Source organism: Anser anser (genome assembly GCF_964211835.1).
Source record: "Anser anser genome assembly, chromosome: 21".
NCBI lineage: Eukaryota > Metazoa > Chordata > Aves > Anseriformes > Anatidae > Anser > Anser anser.
In genome coordinates, this window is record NC_139742.1 from 8,488,363 (window position 1) to 8,510,460 (window position 22,098).

At 51.8% G+C, this 22,098-nt stretch overlaps 4 protein-coding genes across 7 annotated transcripts in view; 3 read left to right on the forward strand and 1 right to left on the reverse strand.

Moving 5' to 3' along the window:
• Window positions 1–10,463, reverse strand: part of TSC1 (TSC complex subunit 1) — a 63,149-nt gene extending 52,686 nt beyond the window's left edge. For both annotated transcript variants that reach the window (XM_083807381.1, XM_083807380.1), the window contains exon 1: window positions 10,327–10,463. The gene's annotated coding sequence lies outside the window, so the exon portion shown is untranslated. The remainder of the gene's footprint in view (window positions 1–10,326) is intronic.
• On the forward strand, window positions 1,022–10,477 carry LOC310884895 (bile salt-activated lipase-like; the record flags this gene model as incomplete). 2 transcript variants are annotated; one of them, XM_083807404.1, is made up of 12 exons in its annotated part: window positions 1,022–3,308; window positions 3,400–4,478; window positions 4,978–5,128; window positions 5,548–5,670; window positions 5,917–6,114; window positions 6,215–6,345; window positions 6,776–6,883; window positions 7,185–7,302; window positions 8,209–8,395; window positions 8,927–9,130; window positions 9,585–9,782; window positions 10,291–10,477. In XM_083807404.1, exons 2-12 carry the CDS (start codon window positions 4,413–4,415, stop codon window positions 10,475–10,477), a joined length of 1,671 nt encoding a protein of 556 aa, XP_083663530.1. In that variant the 5' UTR covers window positions 1,022–3,308; window positions 3,400–4,412. The 2 variants fall into 2 exon arrangements, with proteins under 2 accessions (XP_083663530.1, XP_083663529.1); XM_083807403.1 differs by having other exon boundaries at window positions 1,025–3,308; window positions 3,400–5,670.
• An 893-nt stretch (window positions 10,478–11,370) lies between these two features.
• LOC310884901 (general transcription factor 3C polypeptide 5-like) lies at window positions 11,371–15,429 on the forward strand (the record flags this gene model as incomplete). Of its 2 annotated transcripts, none has more annotated exons than XM_083807430.1 (6): window positions 11,371–11,786; window positions 12,443–12,561; window positions 12,803–13,001; window positions 13,953–14,148; window positions 14,624–14,728; window positions 14,820–15,429. In XM_083807430.1, 6 exons carry the CDS (start codon window positions 11,371–11,373, stop codon window positions 14,838–14,840), a joined length of 1,056 nt encoding a protein of 351 aa, XP_083663556.1. In that variant the 3' UTR covers window positions 14,841–15,429. The 2 variants fall into 2 exon arrangements, with proteins under 2 accessions (XP_083663556.1, XP_083663557.1); XM_083807431.1 differs by having other exon boundaries at window positions 11,634–11,801.
• Window positions 15,430–15,566: 137 nt separating this feature from the next.
• On the forward strand, window positions 15,567–21,959 carry LOC310884896 (bile salt-activated lipase-like). Its single transcript, XM_083807405.1, has 11 exons — window positions 15,567–15,893; window positions 16,383–16,533; window positions 16,953–17,075; window positions 17,322–17,519; window positions 17,620–17,750; window positions 18,181–18,288; window positions 18,590–18,707; window positions 19,608–19,794; window positions 20,326–20,529; window positions 20,986–21,183; window positions 21,692–21,959. Exons 1-11 carry the CDS (start codon window positions 15,828–15,830, stop codon window positions 21,876–21,878), a joined length of 1,671 nt encoding a protein of 556 aa, XP_083663531.1. The 5' UTR covers window positions 15,567–15,827; the 3' UTR covers window positions 21,879–21,959.
• The last annotated feature ends 139 nt before the right edge of the window (window positions 21,960–22,098 follow it).

A 22,098-nucleotide genomic window follows, 5' to 3' on the forward strand; every position in this document is an offset into this window, starting at 1 on the left:
TTACTGTTCCTGAAATAAAAAAGTTCTAAGATATGTCAGGTGGTATCTAAGGCACGAAAGAAAGCAATTAGAAATAATCTTTAAACTTCTGACACTTTTGGCCACCATATTTTATATGCTATAGCTCTTTTGCACAATTATTTTATTTCCTGCTGGAAGCATTTGAGGTGGAACACGGTACCAACTTCACAGGTCATGGTACAGAGCATGTACAATACAAAATGAAGAAATTTCAGCTGGTTGGTAGATAGATGTAGTATCTCCTGTAATGGCATTCCACCCAGACACTCCAGTAAAAGTCCATCATTCCAAGATGGATGTGAAATCCTAATGAAAACAGAAGTGTTTGCAATTTACAGCACACTCATGTCACATTTTGGGAATGTTTCAACCCAGTGGGTCCTCCAATATCTGTACCACAGAGATGCATCCTTCCACTAGATTAAACGCAACAACAATAAGTATAAAAGGAAAGAGGAGGTCAAGAGCCGCGTGTAGGTGTACTGGAGATGGATAAACTTCGGTTTCAATTGCCTTTACACTCCTGATTGACCACATTGAAACAGCACAGAGATTAACATTTCGATACTGAAGTACAACTACAGAGGACTAACTTACCTTGCTATGGGCTTTTATGTTCTTCACGCATGTTTATATATCCAACTCACTGTTAAGTTACAGCTCACAAAGCCTACTGAAACTGCACATTACCCTGCAACCTCCAAAAACACATCATTTGTAACAGATACACACTACTTCAGAGGGTTGTACCATGGCTCACCAGGACGACAGCTGGCAAGGTAAGGAAGGAGCAACACAAAGCCTTAAGGAAAGTAACTATGAAGAACTGGAGTGCCTCGGACCCAGTCACCCACCCAGGGCTGCCAACACTTCCCAGAGGACTTGAACAGGTACGTGGAAAAGCACAGAGTAGGAATGAAAGCAGAACAAAGCACTCCTTGCCCCTTTTCCAACGGCTACTAGAGGGAACAGGGCGTTAATGTAGGTACTTACAGTGCCCAGCTGCTCTTGCCTATGAAAGGTGAAGGAAGCACTCACAGCACAACAAAGAGGAAATTAGTGGAAAATGGAAGGCTGAATAGGTAGCAAACCTCAGGCCAGGAGGCTTCTGCAGATACCAAAACACATGAAGAAAAAAACCAGAAACTGCTATAGCAATCCCAAAGTATTTTATTCCTGGCGGACAGCACTTCCTTTCTCACTTTATCCAATGTTTCAGGCTCTATAAACATTAGCTGCCTCCAAACCTCACACCAAAAATTAACACCATCAAAACCATACACAAAGGACACCCTGTTGGTGCCCTTTTAAAGCATTTCCCTTTGCAGTGCTGCCACCTGCTCTCACAGCTTTAGGGGGTTTCCTCTCAAGTCTAACAATAATCAGGTGTATTCCTTAAAGCTTGACTGTCAGGGTCAAGGGAATTAGATGTTTATTAAGCCTGATGACTGCAGAGAACTGAAAATGTGGTGCCACTGCACCCTGCAGGCTGAAAACAGAGCATCCATTTATTTATTTATTTATTTATTTATTTTTGATCATGGTTTCTAAGCCAGGCCATCACTTCTGGGAGGGAGGCTGGCTACGGACTCCGGGGCATTTGGGTCTAGCAGCTCTGCTTCTGCCCCATACCAGAGCAACAAACAATTCTATCGCCTACACTGCTGGGATGAGCCGGAAAGCCAGCAGCAGCTGGAACACAAACGCACACAAACACACGCCACCAACTCCCCAGCTGGAGCTGCCCCACACGCTGTAGGTGCTGTTCGTGGGGTACCCGGGGATGGGGACCATGGTGGGACAGGGGGAAGTTTGGCTCTGTGGGGCCAGGAGTGCAGCCGCAGCCCTGGGGAGGGGTTGGTGGCTGCACGTGCCCCTCATGTGCTGCTGGTGTCGGATGGTGCCCACGGTGCGAGGCTGCCTGGCACCAAAGTCCAGGGGAGACGTGCTGTCAGGGCCCAGGGCTGAAGGAGACCTTCACCTGCTGAAGCTGCTGCCTTGTTCTGCTTTAGCCCTCTTGATCTGGTACAACAGACAGGCACGCCTGGGAAGGGGATTGCTATAGAGGGGATCTGGTGATCTGGGGAAGATACTACATCCCCGTGGACACGACATGCGGTGTAGGATGCATGAGTGTGGCTTTCTGCCTGCTTCCAGGGGGCTGCAGCTGAGTGCAGAGTATGTTGAGTCAATGCCATGTGTCCTGTGACCACATTCACCGGGCCTGTTGCCTGCTGGCCCCTGGTTACTTTTGCCAGGAGAACAATCTGCAAGGTCTCCCACAAGAAACATCTTTCGATTTCTCACTGTAGTCCTTCATTAACACTTAGCAAAGCAAACTTATCTTAATACCTGTGTTTCCATTTTACTTTGTCGATGTCCTCTACTGATACCCAGTAACTCCAGGAGAGCAGAGGCAGAGCGGGAAGCCTGTTCTGAAGCACATACATTTTGTGTAAATTAGTAATCAACTGCTTGAGGGGTTTCTCTCACATAGTACGGGGGATCTCCTTCAACAGGCAACTAGAGGTAGTTTGGCCGCTTGTTTTTAAAACCTGAAATTTCCTTTCCTCAATGGTGTGTCCTTTGTAGTTACCAGTATGCTCCCTGGGGAGCTGGGGACAAAGTAAGACCCATTGCTTACACGGCTGTATCCCTTCTCATCAAAAATCTGGAGAACATTTCCATGTGTTCCCTTGAATGCCACACATCTGCGTGTGCCACAGGCAGAAAGCAAACTCAGTCCTTTGCATGGTTTCCTAGGGATGGGTACAACAACCCCCAGGTGTTGTTGGGATCGCAACTACTTGCTGGCTTCTCTGAAGGTTTTCTGATTGTGACGTGAAATTTCCTGTTTAACCTTGCTCAAGAGTGAGATAGGGGCCTGTCCACTTACACCAGGATTCCGAAGCCAGGCGTTCGGGTTCAATTCCCATTGGACACCAGCTATCCTTTGTGACCGTAGCCAAATACGCATCTGCTTTTTCTGTTCTCTAATCTATCAAACAAGAGGAGTGCTGGCATATTCTGATTGGGATACCAGAATATTTGACGTCTTGAACAGCTGCAAGGGGAACCCCTTGTAAGTGACGGATATGATACACATTTGTCAAGGCATGACAATGTCATGTCAGGAAAGCGAGCGAGGGGCACGTACCTGAAATGATGATGTATTGTTTTAGCTCTTTGAAGTCCGCCCAGTCTGGTCCCGGAATGCAGTAAAAGCCAATGTCAACATCCACCCAGACAAGCTGAAACTCCTGTTGCCGTATCTGGCCTATTACATGGTAAGTCTGAGGAATCTGCCCTTGGTCCTGGCTGATGTTGCTAGGAGGTGGTGCAGGGGTGGATCACCTGGATGTTCCTGGCTCTCTGCAGGTTCTGAGGTCCCACCACTAAGTACCTGAGCTTCATGTAAAGAGAAAAAGGGAAGGCAAACTTTGCTGTTGAACAGAAGCTACAACCCTGGATGGTTCAGTAACTGTTAGCTCCATCGGTTCCTGTCTGCTTTGCAGCTCAGTCAAACACACAGTAGAGACTAGAATCAAAATCAGGTGGAAACACACCTGAAAATAGACAAAATTGCATTCTCAAATCTCTCCATCTGTGAGAAGTACACCTTGTCTGGGTTGATGGACATGTGGAAAACAGAAAAATGCGCTTTTCCTTATCCAAGGTGAATTAAAATTCTGTGCAATGACTTCAGCATCAAGCCGAGCTGGTGATCTTGGAAATAAAGCCAGCAGGACAAAAACACTTCCTGGCAGTGAATTATTCCCTTCTGTTGGATGTAGCGTATGTTGTCCTTACTAGCTAACATGCTTCTCAATTCCATTTTGACTTCGCCAGAAGTTAACAAGGACTGCAAGAAGAAGGCAATGTGGCAGAGCTTCAGGCTCACAGAGGTTGCCCACTCTGGCCGTTAGTCTGCTATCACTGGCTGGATTGTTACCGTGCAGTCACAGAAATTAAAGATCTGCTGGCATTTCCTGGGTCTTGTTCATTGCTCAGTGTGTTACAAGTGGAAGGTTTATCATTAGTGGTTGGTAATATGCCCTAGTGCACGGTTTAATATAATTTCAATCTCCTGCACTTGTGTGAGGCTTCTCAAGGCTTCAGCATTATGTTCCCTGTTTTTTGTTAGATTGAGATATTGCCTTACATTTGGCCTTCATCCCACAAAGGCAACATCTGCAGGGCTCTCACACCGTGATGCCAGTCTACCTCAGCCATGGCTTGGCCTCAGCCTACTGAAGGACAAGTGTGCCGGAGCTCCTGCAACACAACTTAGAGTAAAAACCGGGTCACGGCATTGACACATAGCCGCACTCGTAGCTATATATACAGATGTCAGCCTCTGGTTGGGGACCGGCTCCTCGGGTGCACGCACCATGCCTCGCTGGGAGATCCTGTGTCTTGCCTTGTGCTGCTACCTTGGGGTAGCATGGGCTGCAACGGTAAGTACATTTCTTATAACTTGGAAAACTTTTTGCCTGTTCCTGCCTGAATGAGCAAAATCCTGCTATGTCTACCCTGAAGCCCAAACAGTGACAGCAATGGCACGGTATTTTCCTGCCCTAAACATGGCAAAGGCTCTCAGTGACATTCTTCTAAAAGTTCCCTGCACAGTTCTGTAGCAGCTCTGGCCTGGTTTACATCTTCAGGCTGCAGGTTCTCACCTTCTGTGGTGTGTGCATGGAAGAGCAGGGAAATTGCTGCTGCCTGCCTGCTCCAACGGGCAGCGTGCTGGACATCTGCACGGGCACGTCTCCAGCAATCCGTGGGCTTTCCACAAGGAACCAAAGGGATGGTTGGTGAAGGGAGGCTGCGAGTTAGCCCCCCGTGGGGGGACCCTCCAGCCAGGGTACGCTGTGGTTGCTGGCATCACGAGGAGCCTGAGCCACGAAGGACTGCAGTGGATTTACTTTCCCCTCTTCTCAACGGTGCCACATTTAGCTGGGTGTGGTGCACACCGAGGGAGGTTTCGTGGAAGGCAAGAATAAACGGCTGGGACTCTTCGGGAACTACATCGACATCTTCAAAGGGATCCCCTTTGCTGCCCCCCCAAACACTCTGGAAGACCCCCAACCTCATCCTGGATGGCAAGGTAAGATCCAGCTTTGGAATGCCTTTGGGTTTTTGTTTCCAACTTTTGTCTCTTCCGTCCATTATAGATAGGTAGAAGGTACTGCACTAACAGTGCCCTATGCAATGCCAAGCAAAAGCTGAGTCTCAGGGCAGGTATGAGAGTCTGCATCCAAGTGCTCCCAAGTGACCACCTGAAGTAACAAATCCAAAGCATGGCACCTGAATCTCTCCTTCTCGTGCCCTGGCTGTCCAGAGCCAGTTCACACAGGAAAGGGTACCCCGTTGTCACTCCCTCGGGCCAGTCACGGTGGCTGGGGAGGCTTTGCTGCCTCTGTGCTGGACTTACGGAGAGGAGGAAGGATGGACGGACAGCTTGCAACCAAAAGACAGAGCTGGCACCTCTAACTAGGACCTGGTGTGTTCTCTTTCTCCTCTCAGGAACGCTGAAGGCAAAAGAGTTCAAAAACCGTTGCATGCAGACGACACTTGCACAAAATGATGTCCGAGGGAAAGAGGACTGCCTCTACCTGAACATCTGGATCCCTCAAGGGAAGAAAGAGGGTATGTGCTTGGCGGAGACCTGGGGAGGAGATTCTCAGCCGCTTTTTGTGGTCCACACATATTTACTGTCCTGGGAATACTTTGCCTGTGGTGAGGGTGAGGTGACAATGAAGGAAGGGGCGTTTGCACCAGCCCCAGGAGGTCTGTAATGCCCAAGTGGAGCAGTGCTTAGCAAACAGGCATGGTGACGGGCAGCACCCTCTGGCTACGTCGTGGTTCACACTGCTTGTCCTCCTCCTCTCCCAGTCTCGACCAACTTGCCAGTGATGGTGTGGATCTACGGCGGCGCCTTCCTTATCGGAGGGGGGCAGGGAGCCAATTTCCTTGACAATTACCTCTATGACGGCGAGGAGATCGCAGTGCGGGGCAACGTGATTGTGGTGACCCTGAACTACCGCGTGGGGCCCCTGGGCTTCCTGAGCACTGGAGACTCAAACATGCCAGGTACCCGAGCTGCTCTCTTTTAGGGGATCCTGCCACAGGACCCCAACTTATCGGCTTTGGCTGTGCCCTGACTCAACGGCGGGTGCCCTCCGTTGCTCAGGGAACTATGGGCTGAAGGACCAGCACATGGCTATTGCCTGGGTGAAGAGGAATATCAAGGCCTTCGGGGGTGACCCAGACAACATCACCATCTTCGGAGAGTCAGCCGGTGCCACCAGTGTCTCCCTGCAGGTCTGTTGTCCTTGTCAGCCTCCGCTGCAGCCACTTCTCTTTCCTGTAAATGGGAAAGCCAGTCCCTTCGGCACTCCGTGGCTTTCCTCCACCTGATCAGCATCCTCTCCTGCCTGGGGACAGCAGGGCTCAGCCTCCTTGTTGTGTAGCTACTCCTCCTTCTTCACTTTAAGCAGCTGCCCCACCGCAGGCATGCGTCCTCACTTTGGGGATCTCTGGTGAAACAGCTGTTAGTTGCCACGTCCCCCTGCTCCTCTTCTCCCCTTTTCACCATATCACCTTTTAACTACTGAGCCTGTTCAGTATCACGAGAGCTGGCAGCTTCCCTGGCCTTGTGCACAAGCTGTGTGGGGGATCAGCCAGCTCTGGCAGGCAATCATCTCTTCAGGAATTCATTACTGAAATCGACTGTTTCTATTTCGTGCTGCAGATACTGTCCCCAAAGAATGCAGGCCTGTTCAAGAGAGCCATCAGCCAGAGCGGCGTCAGCCTGTGCAGCTGGGCCATCCAGAAGGACCCACTCTACTGGGCTAAAAAGGTAACGTGCGGGTTGGGACCCTAGCTGGCACATGGGACAGTTGGGGACCCCACACACCTACCTGGGCTGGCTGGATCACAGCTGTGCCATGCTGGGCAGCAATCCTGAAGCTGAAGTCTTGCTTGAGGGAACAAAAAAGGCATTTCATAGAGAAGAGCATAAAAAGCAAGGGACCCGGAGGAGCCATGCCGCCAAACATGCGTTCTTTGAGATTAACACCAACCTCTTCTCTAGGGAGCTGGGAATGAAGCCTGGCTTCTGAGGGTAATGCCATGAGGTTCTTCTCTCTCTCCTTGTGCAGGTTGGACAACAAGTGGGCTGCCTCACAAGCAACACCACAGCCCTGGCCAACTGCCTGCGTGCCAGCGACCCCAAAGCTGTGACACTGGCCTACCACCAGCAGCTCGTCAACCTGGCCAGTAAGTCCCGCAGCCCGCGCTGGGTCCTCCGCACACAAGAGGCTCCCTGTGCCTTCGAGGGGGCACTGGCGTGGTTGCCAGGAGTAGTTAAGCAGTGCTTGGGTCCTTCAAGGGGGACAACAATGACAGATTTCACAGTCACCCTTCCCCAGGCAGGTGCACGCTGCGCTGAATGAATGCTGTTGGGTGTGCAGCGGCAGCAGTGGCAGAGCAGTTGTCCGAGGGTCATGCCTTGGTGCCAAAACAGGTAGCTTCTGGTCTGCACTTTCTGTTTTGTGAAAGCAGCAATTCCAGAACACACCTTAAAAACAACAAAATAATTGACCGCACACCCTCCTACTTTCCCTCGAGCCACTGGGTGCAGCGTAGGGTCTGCTGGGCTCACAGCAGGTGGAGAACATTTGCACTTCTGCTGCCTGTGGCAGTTTCCTTCCCAAGAAACTCCCTCCGCTTGCTGGGGGCTATTACTTGTGGTCCTAGCAAGCAGCCCCAGCGCTCAGCCCTGCTCAGAGCAGAGAGTGGCTGAGCCGCTGCTGTGCTGCTGCACGGGTGTGAGGCAGACCAGCCAGATGGGCTGGGGAGGAGAAGTTCTGCTCTTCCCAACCTTTGGCTGGGCTTCTGGGGAGCGGACTGGGAAAAGAAGGAAAGGAATTGTTGATGTTGCCTGCCAGCAGCGGGTAGGCAAATCTCTTGCTTTTCTCCTCCACCTCCAGGAAGGGGTTTACTGAACATGATCCTGCAGTCACCCTGCTCCCCGGTGACATCCTACCCATGCTGAAGTCACCCCCCAAGCTCTCCTTCCCCTCAGCCTGTTCTTTCTACAATTCCTCAAGCAATGGGGTATGCCAGGCCACACATCTGCCTTGCTGTGCTCCTAACACATTCTGGTTTTGTCTCCTGCTGCAGGTCCCCTGGTTCATACACTTGCCATCACGCCTGTCATCGATGGAGACTTCCTCCCAGACGTGCCAGAGAAACTCTTTGCCAACGCTGCTGACATCGACTACATCGCTGGGGTCAACAACATGGACGGACACCTCTTTGCTGGCTTCGATATACCTGCTATCAACCGCCCGCTGGTGAAAATCACTGCGTAAGAAAAGGACTTTCTTAAAACCCTTACCGAAAGGAACTTCATCTTTAATTATCCCCCCCACACCGAGGACTTAGTCCTGACTGGAGAAGGCACTAGCTTCAAAACAGGATGTCTCTCCAAGCTGGGGTGTCTAACAGATCTGTTGCCAAGTCCAGAGTCTTCAAGACAAAGGATTTGTTAGTGGGGAAGCCTCCCCAAATATCTCTAAGGTGCTCCTGAACTCAGTGGTAGCGAGTGATAGGCTTGGCAGCCCTGCTGTTCTTCTGTGCAGAGCAGGTACAAAAAACAGATTCTGGGTGCTTACCGACTAAAGGAGCTTGTGTCCCATTTGGCCTCAAGCTGCTCTGCTGAGAAAGTTGTGGAGCACGTGCCCCCCATCTAAGAGCTGCACTGAAATCCCCGGCTTTTATTCCACCAAACAGCTGCTGACCACAGGGTTGGTTGTGAACGTCAAAGGGAGCTGGGATCAGTTCCCACACCACGCTTCAAGCTGCTGGTCCATAATGGGTGGAAATCTTGTCTTTTCAGGAGCGACGTCTATGACTTGGTCAAAGGACTTACTGCGGACAGGGGGGAAAGAGGAGCCAAGCTCACGTACGATATCTACACAGAGCTGTGGGGTGACAACCCAGATCAGGAAGTCATGAAGAGGACAGTGGTGGACCTGACTACTGACTACATTTTCCTGATTCCCACGCAGTGGACACTGAACCTGCACCTGCGGAATGCCCGGTGAGCAGCTCGGTGATGGCAGCAGCCCAAAGCCTGGGGGAGGGCGGCCTGAGATGCTGCACTCCCGGCACAAGGGGCTGAGGAGCTGTTTAAGAGGGCTGAAATTGAAGGAGCCACCTACATGTGGCTCGTACAAACGTTACTTCTCTAATGCTATAAGGGAGTCATGCTGAGAAAGAGTTTTAAATTACCATTGAAACAAGTTTTTGCATCTCCAAAACACCCAGCTTCATCCTGGCACTGTTCAAATCCATGAGACACACCAGCTGGATGATAGGAGGGTTAGAGTGACAATCAGAAGTGGAAGCTAAAAATTACTAGATAGAAAGTTTTCTCCTGAAAGCAAATCTTAGACAATTCCAAACACATGAGCATCTTACAAGGCTCAGGGTCTGGCTCTGCTGATGTTTGGAGCACAGTTATGAATCTGCACCCCTCTATTTTATTTCCCCAGGAGTGGCAAGACATACAGCTATGTGTTCTCCCAGCCATCTCGGATGCCCATCTACCCAAGCTGGGTAGGAGCAGACCACGCTGATGACCTGCAGTACGTGTTTGGGAAACCCTTTGCCACCCCTCTAGGCTACCTGCCCAAGCACAGGACTGTCTCAGCTGCCATGATTGCTTATTGGACCAATTTTGCCAGGACAGGGTAAGTGATTCTGGTTCCACGCGTGGGGCTTGCTACAGCACTTCAACCTCCTGCTTTTGCCCATTAACTTTTCAGAAGCAATTCTCAAAAGCAGGGTGCTCTCTGTCTGTGCTTCCATCTCAAATCTGGTTCTATGTCTCCCAGTGGTGGAGTTTGCTCTGAGCTCTCCTCATCCAGAGAACACCCGGGGACAGCAGAAGCATTTTCAGAACCTGTGATCTCTGCTCAAACTTAATGTTGAAGCTTGTTTCTGAACCCTGGAGTTCAGACAGTAGTTAAGCTGCTGCATGCAGCCAGGACTGATACTGGGGGGACCAAAGGAGGAGAATGCATGTTGACAACTTGCTCCGAGGAGGCAGAAGCGCTATCACTTGTCTCAATGTCAAACTCTTTTCTTGCACTCACTTAAAGCCTCCCGTGAGCACAGGCAGGATCCCCAGACAACACAAGCCTTGCTACATCCACAAGCTGCCCTCATAAAACAGAACGTCTATTTCTTTTTTCCCAGTGATCCCAACAAAGGGTATTCAGAGGTGCCCATTACCTGGCTGCCCTACACCACTGAGGGCGGTTACTACCTGGATATCAACAGCAACTTAAACTACGATTCCGTGAAGCAGAACCTGAGATCCCCATTCGTGAACTACTGGAATGCCGTCTATCTGAAACTGCCGCAGGTTGCCACCACCCAGTAAACTGTGGAGCTGCTGAGAAACAAAGGAAAAACACCTTGTAAAGACAGACTTAGTTCATTAAAGGCTTGCTTGTGACTGAGCAATTTTGGCTTCTCCATGTCTTTGTCGTGACATGCTTTTGTCTCTAGCACGACAGTCAGGCAGGGAGCAACATCCAGCCTCTGGGCAAAGCATTTTCCCCTGACACAGCAATAGCTCGGTTAAGCTGCTGAGGCATCAGTGCCATAGCTTGGTCTGCTCTGCCAGCTTTTTGGCTCGGGAATTGGTTTTCCTGGTTGCCTGCGTGATCTGTAGCAGGACGGACCCAATGCTGATCTGAGCCTTTGGATGCTGCCACCTTACAATCAGCCACACTAATAACAAAGAACTCAGAGCTAACTGCAGTTGTAATAGATGCAACACAAACCTCTTAGTGAATCGGTGCCCAGTTCGCTATTAAAAACCAAGCAAGCAAGGGGGAATTTATCCTGCATGGGTTTCTGGCCACAGGGCTGCTTGGCAAAGGCCAGGCTGCGGGGCTACAGCTCAGGAAGGAAGACGAGGATCAGGATTTGTCACCCAGGATTTGTGCCTGGAATTATTCCCGACTTCACACCACTGTGGGTGACACCAACCCTGCCCCACACCGGCACCTTCTCGCCGCCTGCTTACCATGTGTTGATGGTTCTCCCTCGGAAAAGAAGGCCCCAGAGGCCGGGGCGAAGCAGGGCAAGGAGAATTGCTCCCAGCCCTCCCGGCCTGCCCGGCCTGGAGCCGCTGCAGTGCGGGCAGTGCCCGCCGAGGGGCAGTGCGAGAGCGGCCCATTGCCAGGGGATGGAGGCACGGGGGGAGCGCTGGGTGTGGGATGCACAGGGGGAAGCACTGGCTATAGGACGCCCAGGAGGCAGAGCTGGATGTGGGATGCTTCCTCCTCTCCAGGTCAAACGCCCCCAGCTCCCTCAGCCGCTCCTCACAGGACTTGCGTCCCAGGCCCCTCACCAGCTTCACAGCCCTGCTCTGGATGTCCTCCTTGTCGTGAGGGGCCCAGAGCTGAACCCAGCGCCCGAGGTGCGGCCTCAGCAGAGCAGAGCACAGGGGGACATCGCCTCCCTGGCCCTGCTGGCCGCACAATTCCTGACACCAGCCACCTGGGCGCACCGCGGCTCATGCTCAGGCGAGCATCAACCAGCATGGAGGCGACGGCCTCCACAGCGCCACGCCCCGCAGCCTGCACCCCTGCAGGCTCTCAGGGGCTCTCTCGGGGGGGCTGCAAACGGCCTCGCGGCCGGCTTCGGCTCCCGGGACCCAGCCAGGGCTGTGACCGAGGCGGGTAGGAACCTCGGAGGTGCGGAACCATCGCGCTGAGCCCGCGGGGCGGCGCCGGGCGGCTGCCGGGCGGCTGCCGGGGCGATGGCGGCGGCCGGGCGGTGCTGGGGGGAGCGGGGCTCGGCCGTGGTGCAGCTGCCCCGCACGCCGCGCATGGTGTCCGTGGAGTACCCGGGGCTGGTGCGGGATGTCGGAGCCGTGCTGCGGACGCTGGGAGGAGAGGAAGGGGTGTCGCGGGTGAGGGGCCGCTGGGGAGCGGGGAGCGCGGTCCAGGCTGTGGGTAGGGTGGGGTGAGGGGGGGGCTCGCGTTGGGATCCCCCCGCTGGGGTCCCCCTATTGGGATCCCCTCATCTGTGGGCTGCTGGGGCTGAGGGATGGTTTTTCTCGAGGTGTCGGGGTGATGCTGCTCGCCTGGGCCGCAGCCGGGGGAGGGAGGTGGGATGGGAGGTGTCAGATGGGGTCGGAGCACCCAAGGGTGCCCCCGAGGTGCTGCAGGGAGCCGCCAGCCCTGGCGCCGTGCTAACAGAGACTGCCCCTGTCCTCTCCGACGCAGATCTACGCCGACCCTGCCAAAAGGCTGGAGCTGTGTTTCCGCCCCAAGGACCCCTACTGCCACCCCGTGTGCGCCAATCGCTTCCCCACCTCCACCATGCTGCTCAGGGTGAGGAGGAGGACCAGGAGGAATAAGACGCAGGTGGACGCGGAAGAGCCAGTCCAGCCAGAAGTCCGGTTTGAAATGGAAATTGTTGGGATCGTCACCACTGTTTACAAATTCCAAGGTAATACTTGTGTGTGGGTCCCCAAAGCTTAAGGATTGATGGGAAGGGCTGATGGGAAAGGGAAATGTTTCACTTGAAGAATTCAAGACTGCAAAGAAAAGCAAGTCGTCTGTTGTTACAGCCTCCTTTCTGTATAAACCTTTGCATGGACTTATCAGACAACTGCTCCTGAAAGCTGAGTGTTGAGAGAAGTATTATCTTCACCATGATTTCACAATGTTTTAACGTCTCCTTCTCACAGGAATGTCTGATTTCCAGTACCTGGCAATGCACTCTGGGCCTGATGGCAAACAAACCTCCATGTATGACAAAGTCCTAATGCTCAAACCAGAGAAGGAAGAATTTTTCAATAGAGAATTGCCTCTCTACATCCCTCCACCAATTTTCTCACGTTTAGACACTCCTGTTGACTATTTTTATCGACCAGATACCCAACACCGGTTAGTGCCTTTTCTCCTGATATAGTAAATAGTCCGCGTTGGTTCTTGGAAGGAAAGGAACGTGAAACATTTTGTTGCATTGATATACGCTTACAACAGACAAGTTTTCAAGTTCAGGTTTCATTTTTCATCACATGAAGATGCATCCAATGCATTCTGACTTCAGTGTTGTTACAGGAACTGTGCTCTTGAAGCATCACGGCAGCATTAAATGTATTGTTCATCTATTTCATCAATATCAGCTGCTGAATGCTTCAATAGAAGATGACTGCTCCCCGCAGGACACGACATGCGGTGTAGGATGCATGAGAGTGTCTTTCTGCCTGCTTCCAGGGGGCTGCAGCTGAGTGCAGAGTATGTTGAGTCAATGCCATGTGTCCTGTGACCACATTCACCGGGCCTGTTGCCTGCTGGCCCCTGGTTACTTTTGCCAGGAGAACAATCTGCAAGGTCTCCCACAAGAAACATCTTTCGATTTCTCACTGTAGTCCTTCATTAACACTTAGCAAAGCAAACTTATCTTATTACCTGTGTTTCCATTTTACTTTGTCGATGTCCTCTACTGATACCCAGTAACTCCAGGAGAGCAGAGGCAGAGCGGGAAGCCTGTTCTGAAGCACATACATTTTGTGCAAATTAGTAATCAACTGCTTGAGGGGTTTCTCTCACACAGTACGGGGGATCTCCTTCAACAGGCAACTAGAGGTAGTTTGGCCGCTTGTTTTTAAAACTTGAAATGACCTTTCCTCAGCGGTGAGTCCTTTACAGTTACCAGTATGCTCCCTGGGCCTATGCTGGGGACAAAATAAGACCCACTCCTTACACGGCTGTATCCCTTCACATCAAAAATCAAAAAATCATACTTCATTTTCATGTGTTCCCTTGAAAGCCATGTCTGCGTGTGTCATAGGCAGGAAGTAAACACAGTCCTTTGCCTTGTTTCCTTCCTAGGGATGGGTACAACAATCCCCAGGTGTCTGGTGAGAACCTCATTGGCCTCAGCAGGGCCCGTCGCCCACACAACGCTATCTTTTTGAACTTTGATGAGGAAGAAGTCCCAACAAAACCCCTGGATGCTGCTGTACAGACCTGGAAGAAAGTGTGCACCAATGCTGTGGATAGAAAGGTGGAGGAAGAGCTGAGGAAGGTACGTGCCACGTCCCTGAGCTGGGCTGAGCACTCTACACTTGCATGCTGTGCTTGAAAAGACTGCATGCAGCCATTTTCTTTGACTTCCCAGAAAAATTGTTGGGATCACAACTACTTGTCGGCTTCTCTGAACGTTTTCTGTGATGTGAAATTTCCTGTTTAACCTCATTCAAGATATGGGCCCATCCAATTACACCAGGCTTCTGAAGCCAGGCTTTTGGGTTCAATTCTCAGTTGATACCAGCTATCCTTTGTGACTGTAGCCAACTATGCATCTGCTTTTTCTGTTATCTATCAGACAAGTGGGGTTGTACTGGCTATTCTGACAGGGATACCAGAATATTTGGCATCCTGAACAGCTGCAGTTCCCCTTGTAAATGACGGATATGATACATATTTGTCAAGGCATGACAATGTCATGTCAGGAAAGCGAGTGAGGGGCACGTACCTGAAATGATGATGTATTGTTTTAGCTCTTTGAAGTCCGCCCAGTCTGGTCCCGGAATGCAGTAAAAGCCAATGTCAACATCCACCCAGACAAGCTGAAACTCCTGTTGCCGTATCTGGCCTATTACATGGTAAGTCTGAGGAATCTGCCCTTGGTCCTGGCTGATGCTGCTAGGAGGTGGTGCAGGGATGGGTCACCTGGATGTTCCTGGCTCTCTGCAGGTTCTGAGGTCCCACCACTAAGTACCTGAGCTTCATGTAAAGAGAAAAAGGGAAGGCAAACTTTGCTGTTGAACAGAAGCTACAACCCTGGATGGTTCAGTAACTGTTAGCTCCATCGGTTCCTGTCTGCTTTGCAGCTCAGTCAAACACACAGTAGAGACCAGAATCAAAATCAGGTGGAAACACACCTGAAAATAGACAAAATTGCATTCTCAAATCTCTCCATCTATGAGAAGTACACCTTGTCTGGGTTGATGGACATGTGGAAAACAGAAAAATGCGCTTTTCCTTATCCAAGGTGAATTAAAATTCTGTGCAATGACTTCAGCATCAAGCCGAGCCGGTGATCTTGGAAATAAAGCCAGCAGGACAAAAACACTTCCTGGCAGTGAATTACTCCCTTCTGTTGGATGTAGCGTATGTTGTCCTTACTAGCTAACACGCTTCTCAATTCCATTTTGACTTCGCCAGAAGTTAACAAGGACTGCAAGAAGAAGGCAATGTGGCAGAGCTTCAGGCTCACAGAGGTTGCCCACTCTGCCCGTTAGTCTGCTATCACTGGCTGGATTGTTACCGTGCAGTCACAGACATTAAAGATCTGCTGGCATTTCCTGGGTCTTGTTCATTGCTCAGTGTGTTACAAGTGGAAGGTTTATCATTAGTGGTTGGTAATACGCTCTAGTGCACGGTTTAATATAATTTCAATCTCCTGCACTTGTGTGAGGCTTCTCAAGGCTTCAGCATTATGTTCCCTGTTTTTTGTTAGATTGAGATATTGCCTTACATTTGACCTTCATCCCACAAAGGCAACATCTGCAGGGCTCTCACACCGTGACACCAGTCTACCTCAGCCATGGCTTGGCCTCAGCCTACTGAAGGACAAGTGTGCCGGGGCTCCTGCAACTTAGAATAGAAACTGGGTCACGGCATTGACACATAGCCGCACTCGTAGCTATATATACAGCCGTCAGCCTCTGGCTGGGGACCGGCTCCTCGGGTGCACGCACCATGCCTCGCTGGGAGATCCTGTGTCTTGCCTTGTGCTGCTACCTTGGGGTAGCATGGGCTGCAACGGTAAGTACAGAGGCATTTCTTATAACTTGGAAAACTTTTTGCCTGTTCCTGCCTGAATGAGCAAAATCCTGCTATGTCTACCCTGAAGCCCAAACAGTGACAGCAATGGCATGGTATTTTCCTGCCCTAAACATGGCAAAGGCTCTCAGTGACATTCTTCTAAAAGTTCTCTGCACGGTTCTGTAGCAGCTCTGGCCTGGTTTACATCTTCAGGCTGCAGGTTCTCACCTTCTGTGGTGTGTGCATGGAAGAGCAGGGAAATTGCTGCTGCCTGCCTGCTCCAACGGGCAGCGTGCTGGACATCTGCACGGGCACGTCTCCAGCAACCCGTGGGCTTTCCACAAGGAACCAAAGGGATGGTTGGTGAAGGGAGGCTGCGAGTTAGCCCCCCGTGGGGGGACCCTCCAGCCAGGGTACGCTGTGGTTGCTGGCATCACGAAGGACTGCAATGGATTTACTTTCCCCTCTTCTCAACGGTGCCACATTTAGCTGGGTGTGGTGCGCACCGAGGGAGGTTTCGTGGAAGGCGAGAATAAACAGCTGGGACTCTTCGGGAACTACATCGACATCTTCAGAGGGATCCCCTTTGCTGCCCCCCCAAACATTCTGGAAGACCCCAAACCTCATCCTGGATGGCAAGGTAAGATCCAGCTTTGGAATGCCTTTGGGTTTTTGTTTCCAACTTTTGTCTCTTCCGTCCATTATAGATAGGTAGAAGGTACTGCACTAACAGTGCCCTATGCAATGCCAAGCAAAAGCTGAGTCTCAGGGCAGGTATGAGAGTCTGCATCCAAGTGCTCCCAAGTGACCACCTGAAGTAACAAATCCAAAGCATGGCACCTGAATCTCTCCTTCTCGTGCCCTGGCTGTCCAGAGCCAGTTCACACAGGAAAGGGTACCCCGTTGTCACTCCCTCGGGCCAGTCACGGTGGCTGGGGAGGCTTTGCTGCCTCTGTGCTGGACTTACGGAGAGGAGGAAGGATGGACGGACAGCTTGCAACCAAAAGACAGAGCTGGCACCTCTAACTAGGACCTGGTGTGTTCTCTCTCTCCTCCCAGGAACGCTGAAGGCAACAGAGTTCCAAAACTGCTGCATGCAGACGACACTTGAGCAAAATGATGTCCGAGGGAAAGAGGACTGCCTCTACCTGAACATCTGGATCCCTCAAGGGAAGAAAGAGGGTATGTGCTTGGCGGAGACCTGGGGAGGAGATTCTCAGCCGCTTTTTGTGGTCCACACATATTTACTGTCCTGGGAATACTTTGCCTGTGGTGAGGGTGAGGTGACAATGAAGGAAGGGGCGTTTGCACCAGCCCCAGGAGGTCTGTAATGCCCAAGTGGAGCAGTGCTTAGCAAACAGGCATGGTGACGGGCAGCACCCTCTGGCTACGTCGTGGTTCACACTGCTTGTCCTCCTCCTCTCCCAGTCTCGACCAACTTGCCAGTGATGGTGTGGATCTACGGCGGCGCCTTCCTTATCGGAGAGGCGGAGGGAACCAATTTCCGTAACAATTACCTCTATGACGGCGAGGAGATCGCAGTGCGGGGCAACGTGATTGTGGTGACCCTGAACTACCGCGTGGGGCCCCTGGGCTTCCTGAGCACTGGAGACTCAAACATGCCAGGTACCCGAGCTGCTCTCTTTTAGGGGATCCTGCCACAGGACCCCAACTTATCGGCTTTGGCTGTGCCCTGACTCAACGGCGGGTGCGCTCCGTTGCTCAGGGAACTATGGGCTGAAGGACCAGCACATGGCTATTGCCTGGGTGAAGAGGAATATCAAGGCCTTCGGGGGTGACCCAGACAACATCACCATCTTCGGAGAGTCAGCCGGTGCCACCAGTGTCTCCCTGCAGGTCTGTTATCCTTGTCAGCCTCCGCTGCAGCCACTTCTCTTTCCTGTAAATGGGAAAGCCAGTCCCTTCGGCACTCCGTGGCTTTCCTCCACCTGATCAGCATCCTCTCCTGCCTGGGGACAGCAGGGCTCAGCCTCCTTGTTGTGTAGCTACTCCTCCTTCTTCACTTTAAGCAGCTGCCCCACCGCAGGAATGCGTCCTCACTTTGGGGATCTCTGGTGAAACAGCTGTTACTTGCCACGTCCCCCTGCTCCTCTTCTCCCCTTTTCACCATATCACCTTTTAACTACTGAGCCTGTTCAGTATCACGAGAGCTGGCAGCTTCCCTGGCCTTGTGCACAAGCTGTGTGGGGGATCAGCCAGCTCTGGCAGGCAATCATCTCTTCAGGAATTCATTACTGAAATCGACTGTTTCTATTTCGTGCTGCAGATACTGTCCCCAAAGAATGCAGGCCTGTTCAAGAGAGCCATCAGCCAGAGCGGCGTCAGCCTGTGCAGCTGGGCCATCCAGAAGGACCCACTCTACTGGGCTAAAAAGGTAACGTGCGGGTTGGGACCCCAGCTGGCACATGGGACAGTTGGGGACCCCACACACCTACCTGGGCTGGCTGGATCACAGCTGTGCCATGCTGGGCAGCAATCCTGAAGCTGAAGTCTTGCTTGAGGGAACAAAAAAGGCATTTCATAGAGAAGAGCATAAAAAGCAAGGGACCCGGAGGAGCCATGCCGCCAAACATGCGTTCTTTGAGATTAACACCAACCTCTTCTCTAGGGAGCTGGGAATGAAGCCTGGCTTCTGAGGGTAATGCCATGAGGTTCTTCTTTCTCTCCTTGTGCAGGTTGGACAACAAGTGGGCTGCCCCACAAGCGACACCAAAGCCCTGGCCAACTGCCTGCGTGCCAGCGACCCCAAAGCTGTGACACTGGCCTACAAGCAGCAGCTCGTCAACCTGGCCAGTAAGTCCCGCAGCCCGCGCTGGGTCCTCCGCACACAAGAGGCTCCCTGTGCCTTCGAGGGGGCACTGGCGTGGTTGCCAGGAGTAGTTAAGCAGTGCTTGGGTCCTTCAAGGGGGACAACAATGACAGATTTCACAGTCACCCTTCCCCAGGCAGGTGCACGCTGCGCTGAATGAATGCTGTTGGGTGTGCAGCGGCAGCAGTGGCAGAGCAGTTGTCCGAGGGTCATGCCTTGGTGCCAAAACAGGTAGCTTCTGGTCTGCACTTTCTGTTTTGTGAAAGCAGCAATTCCAGAACACACCTTAAAAACAACAAAATAATTGACCGCACACCCTCCTACTTTCCCTCGAGCCACTGGGTGCAGCGTAGGGTCTGCTGGGCTCACAGCAGGTGGAGAACATTTGCACTTCTGCTGCCTGTGGCAGTTTCCTTCCCAAGAAACTCCCTCCGCTTGCTGGGGGCTATTACTTGTGGTCCTAGCAAGCAGCCCCAGCGCTCAGCCCTGCTCAGAGCAGAGAGTGGCTGAGCCGCTGCTGTGCTGCTGCACGGGTGTGAGGCAGACCAGCCAGATGGGCTGGGGAGGAGAAGTTCTGCTCTTCCCAACCTTTGGCTCTGGGGAGCGGACTGGGGAAAGAAGGAAAGGAATTGTTGATGTTGCCTGCCAGCAGCTGGTAGGCAAATCTCTTGCTTTTCTCCTCCACCTCCAGGAAGGGGTTTACTGAACATGATCCTGCGGTCACCCTGCTCCACGGTGACATCCTACCCATGCTGAAGTCACCCCCCAAGCTCTCCTTCCCCTCAGCCTGTTCTTTCTACAATTCCTCAAGCAATGGGGTATGCCAGGCCACACATCTGCCTTGCTGTGCTCCTAACACATTCTGGTTTTGTCTCCTGCTGCAGGTCCCCTGGTTCATACACTTGCCATCACGCCTGTCATCGATGGAGACTTCCTCCCAGACGTGCCAGAGAAACTCTTTGCCAACGCTGCTGACATCGACTACATCGCTGGGGTCAACGACATGGACGGACACTTCTTTGCTGGCATCGATATACCTGCTATCAACAGCCCGCTGGTGAAAATCACTGCGTAAGAAAAGGACTTTCTTAAAACCCTTACCGAAAGGAACTTCAACTTTAATTATCCCTCCCACACCGAGGACTTAGTCCTGACTGGAGAAAGCACTAGCTTCAAAACAGGATGTCACTCCAAGCTGGGGTGTCTAACAGATATGTTGCCAAGTCCAGAGTCTTCACGAGAAAGGACTTGATAGTGGGGAAGCCTCCCCAAATATCTCTAAGGTGCTCCTGAACTCAGTGGTATTAAGCGATAGGCTTGGCAGCCCTGCTGTTCTTCTGTGCAGAGCAGGTACAGAAAACAGATTCTGGGTGCTTACCGACTAAAGGAGCTTGTGTCCCATTTGGCCTCAAGCTGCTCTGCTGAGAAAGTTGTGGAGCACGTGCCCCCCATCTAAGAGCTGCACTGAAATCCCTGGCTTTTATTCCACCAAACAGCTGCTGACCACAGGGTTGGTTGTGAACGTCAAAGGGAGCTGGGATCAGTTCCCACACCACGCTTCAAGCTGCTGGTCCATAATGGGTGGAAATCTTGTCTTTTCAGAAGCGACGTCTATGACTTGGTCAAAGGACTTACTGCGGACAGGGGGGAAAGAGGAGCCAAGCTCACGTACGATATCTACACAGAGCTGTGGGGTAACAACCCAGATCAGGAAGTCATGAAGAGGACAGTGGTGGACCTGAGTACTGACTACATTTTCCTGATTCCCACGCAGTGGACACTGAACCTGCACCTGCGGAATGCCCGGTGAGCAGCTCGGTGATGGCAGCAGCCCAAAGCCTGGGGGGGGGGGCGGCCTGAGATGCTGCACTCCCAGCACAAGGGGCTGAGGAGCTGTTTAAGAGGGCTGAAATTGAAGGAGCCACCTACATGTGGCTCGTACAAACGTTACTTCTCTAATGCTATAAGGGAGTCATGCTGAGAAAGAGTTTTAAATTACCATTGAAACAAGTTTTTGCATCTCCAAAACACCCAGCTTCATCCTGGCACTGTTCAAATCCATGAGACACACCAGCTGGATGATAGGAGGGTTAGAGTGACAGTCAGAAGTGGAAGCTAAAAATTACTAGATAGAAAGTTTTCTCCTGAAAGCAAATCTTAGACAATTCCAAACACATGAGCATCTTACAAGGCTCAGGGTCTGGCTCTGCTGATGTTTGGAGCACAGTTATGAATCTGCACCCCTTTATTTTATTTCCCCAGGCGTGGCAAGACATACAGCTATGTGTTCTCCGAGCCATCTCGGATGCCCATCTACCCAAGCTGGGTAGGAGCAGACCACGCTGATGACCTGCAGTACGTGTTTGGGAAACCCTTTGCCACCCCTCTAGGCTACCTGCCCAAGCACAGGACTCTCTCAGCTGCCATGATTGCTTATTGGACCAATTTTGCCAGGACAGGGTAAGTGATTCTGGTTCCACGCGTGGGGCTTGCTACAGCACTTCAACCTCCTGCTTTTGCCCATTAACTTTTCAGAAGCAATTCTCAAAAGCAGGGTGCTCTCTGTCTGTGCTTCCATCTCAAATCTGGTTCTATGTCTCCCAGTGGTGGAGTTTGCTCTGAGCTCTCCTCATCCAGAGAACACCCGGGGACAGCAGAAGCATTTTCAGAACCTGTGATCTCTGCTCAAACTTAATGTTGAAGCTTGTTTCTGAACCCTGGAGTTCAGACAGTAGTTAAGCTGCTGCGTGCAGCCAGGACTGATACTGGGGGGACCAAAGGAGGAGAATGCATGTTGACAACTTGCTCCGAGGAGGCAGAAGCGCTATCACTTGTCTCAATGTCAAACTCTTTTCTTGCACTCACTTAAAGCCTCCCGTGAGCACAGGCAGGATCCCCAGACAACACAAGCCTTGCTACATCCACAAGCTGCCCTCATAAAACAGAACGTCTATTTCTTTTTTCCCAGTGATCCCAACACAGGGTATTCAGAGGTGCCCGTTACCTGGCTGCCCTACACCACTGAGGGCGGTTACTACCTGGATATCAACAGCAACTTAAACTACGATTCCGTGAAGCAGAACCTGAGATCCCCATTCGTGAACTACTGGAACGCCGTCTATCTGAAACTGCCGCAGGTTGCCACCACCCAGTAAACTGTGGAGCTGCTGAGAAACAAAGGAAAAACACCTTGTAAAGACAGACTTAGTTCATTAAAGGCTTGCTTGTGACTGAGCGATTTTGGCTTCTCCATGTCTTTGTCGTGACATGCTTTTGTCTCTAGCATGACAGTCAGGCAGGGAGCAACATCCAGCCTCTGGGCAAAGCATTTTCCCCTGACACAGCAATAGCTCGGTTAAGCTGCTGAGGCATCAG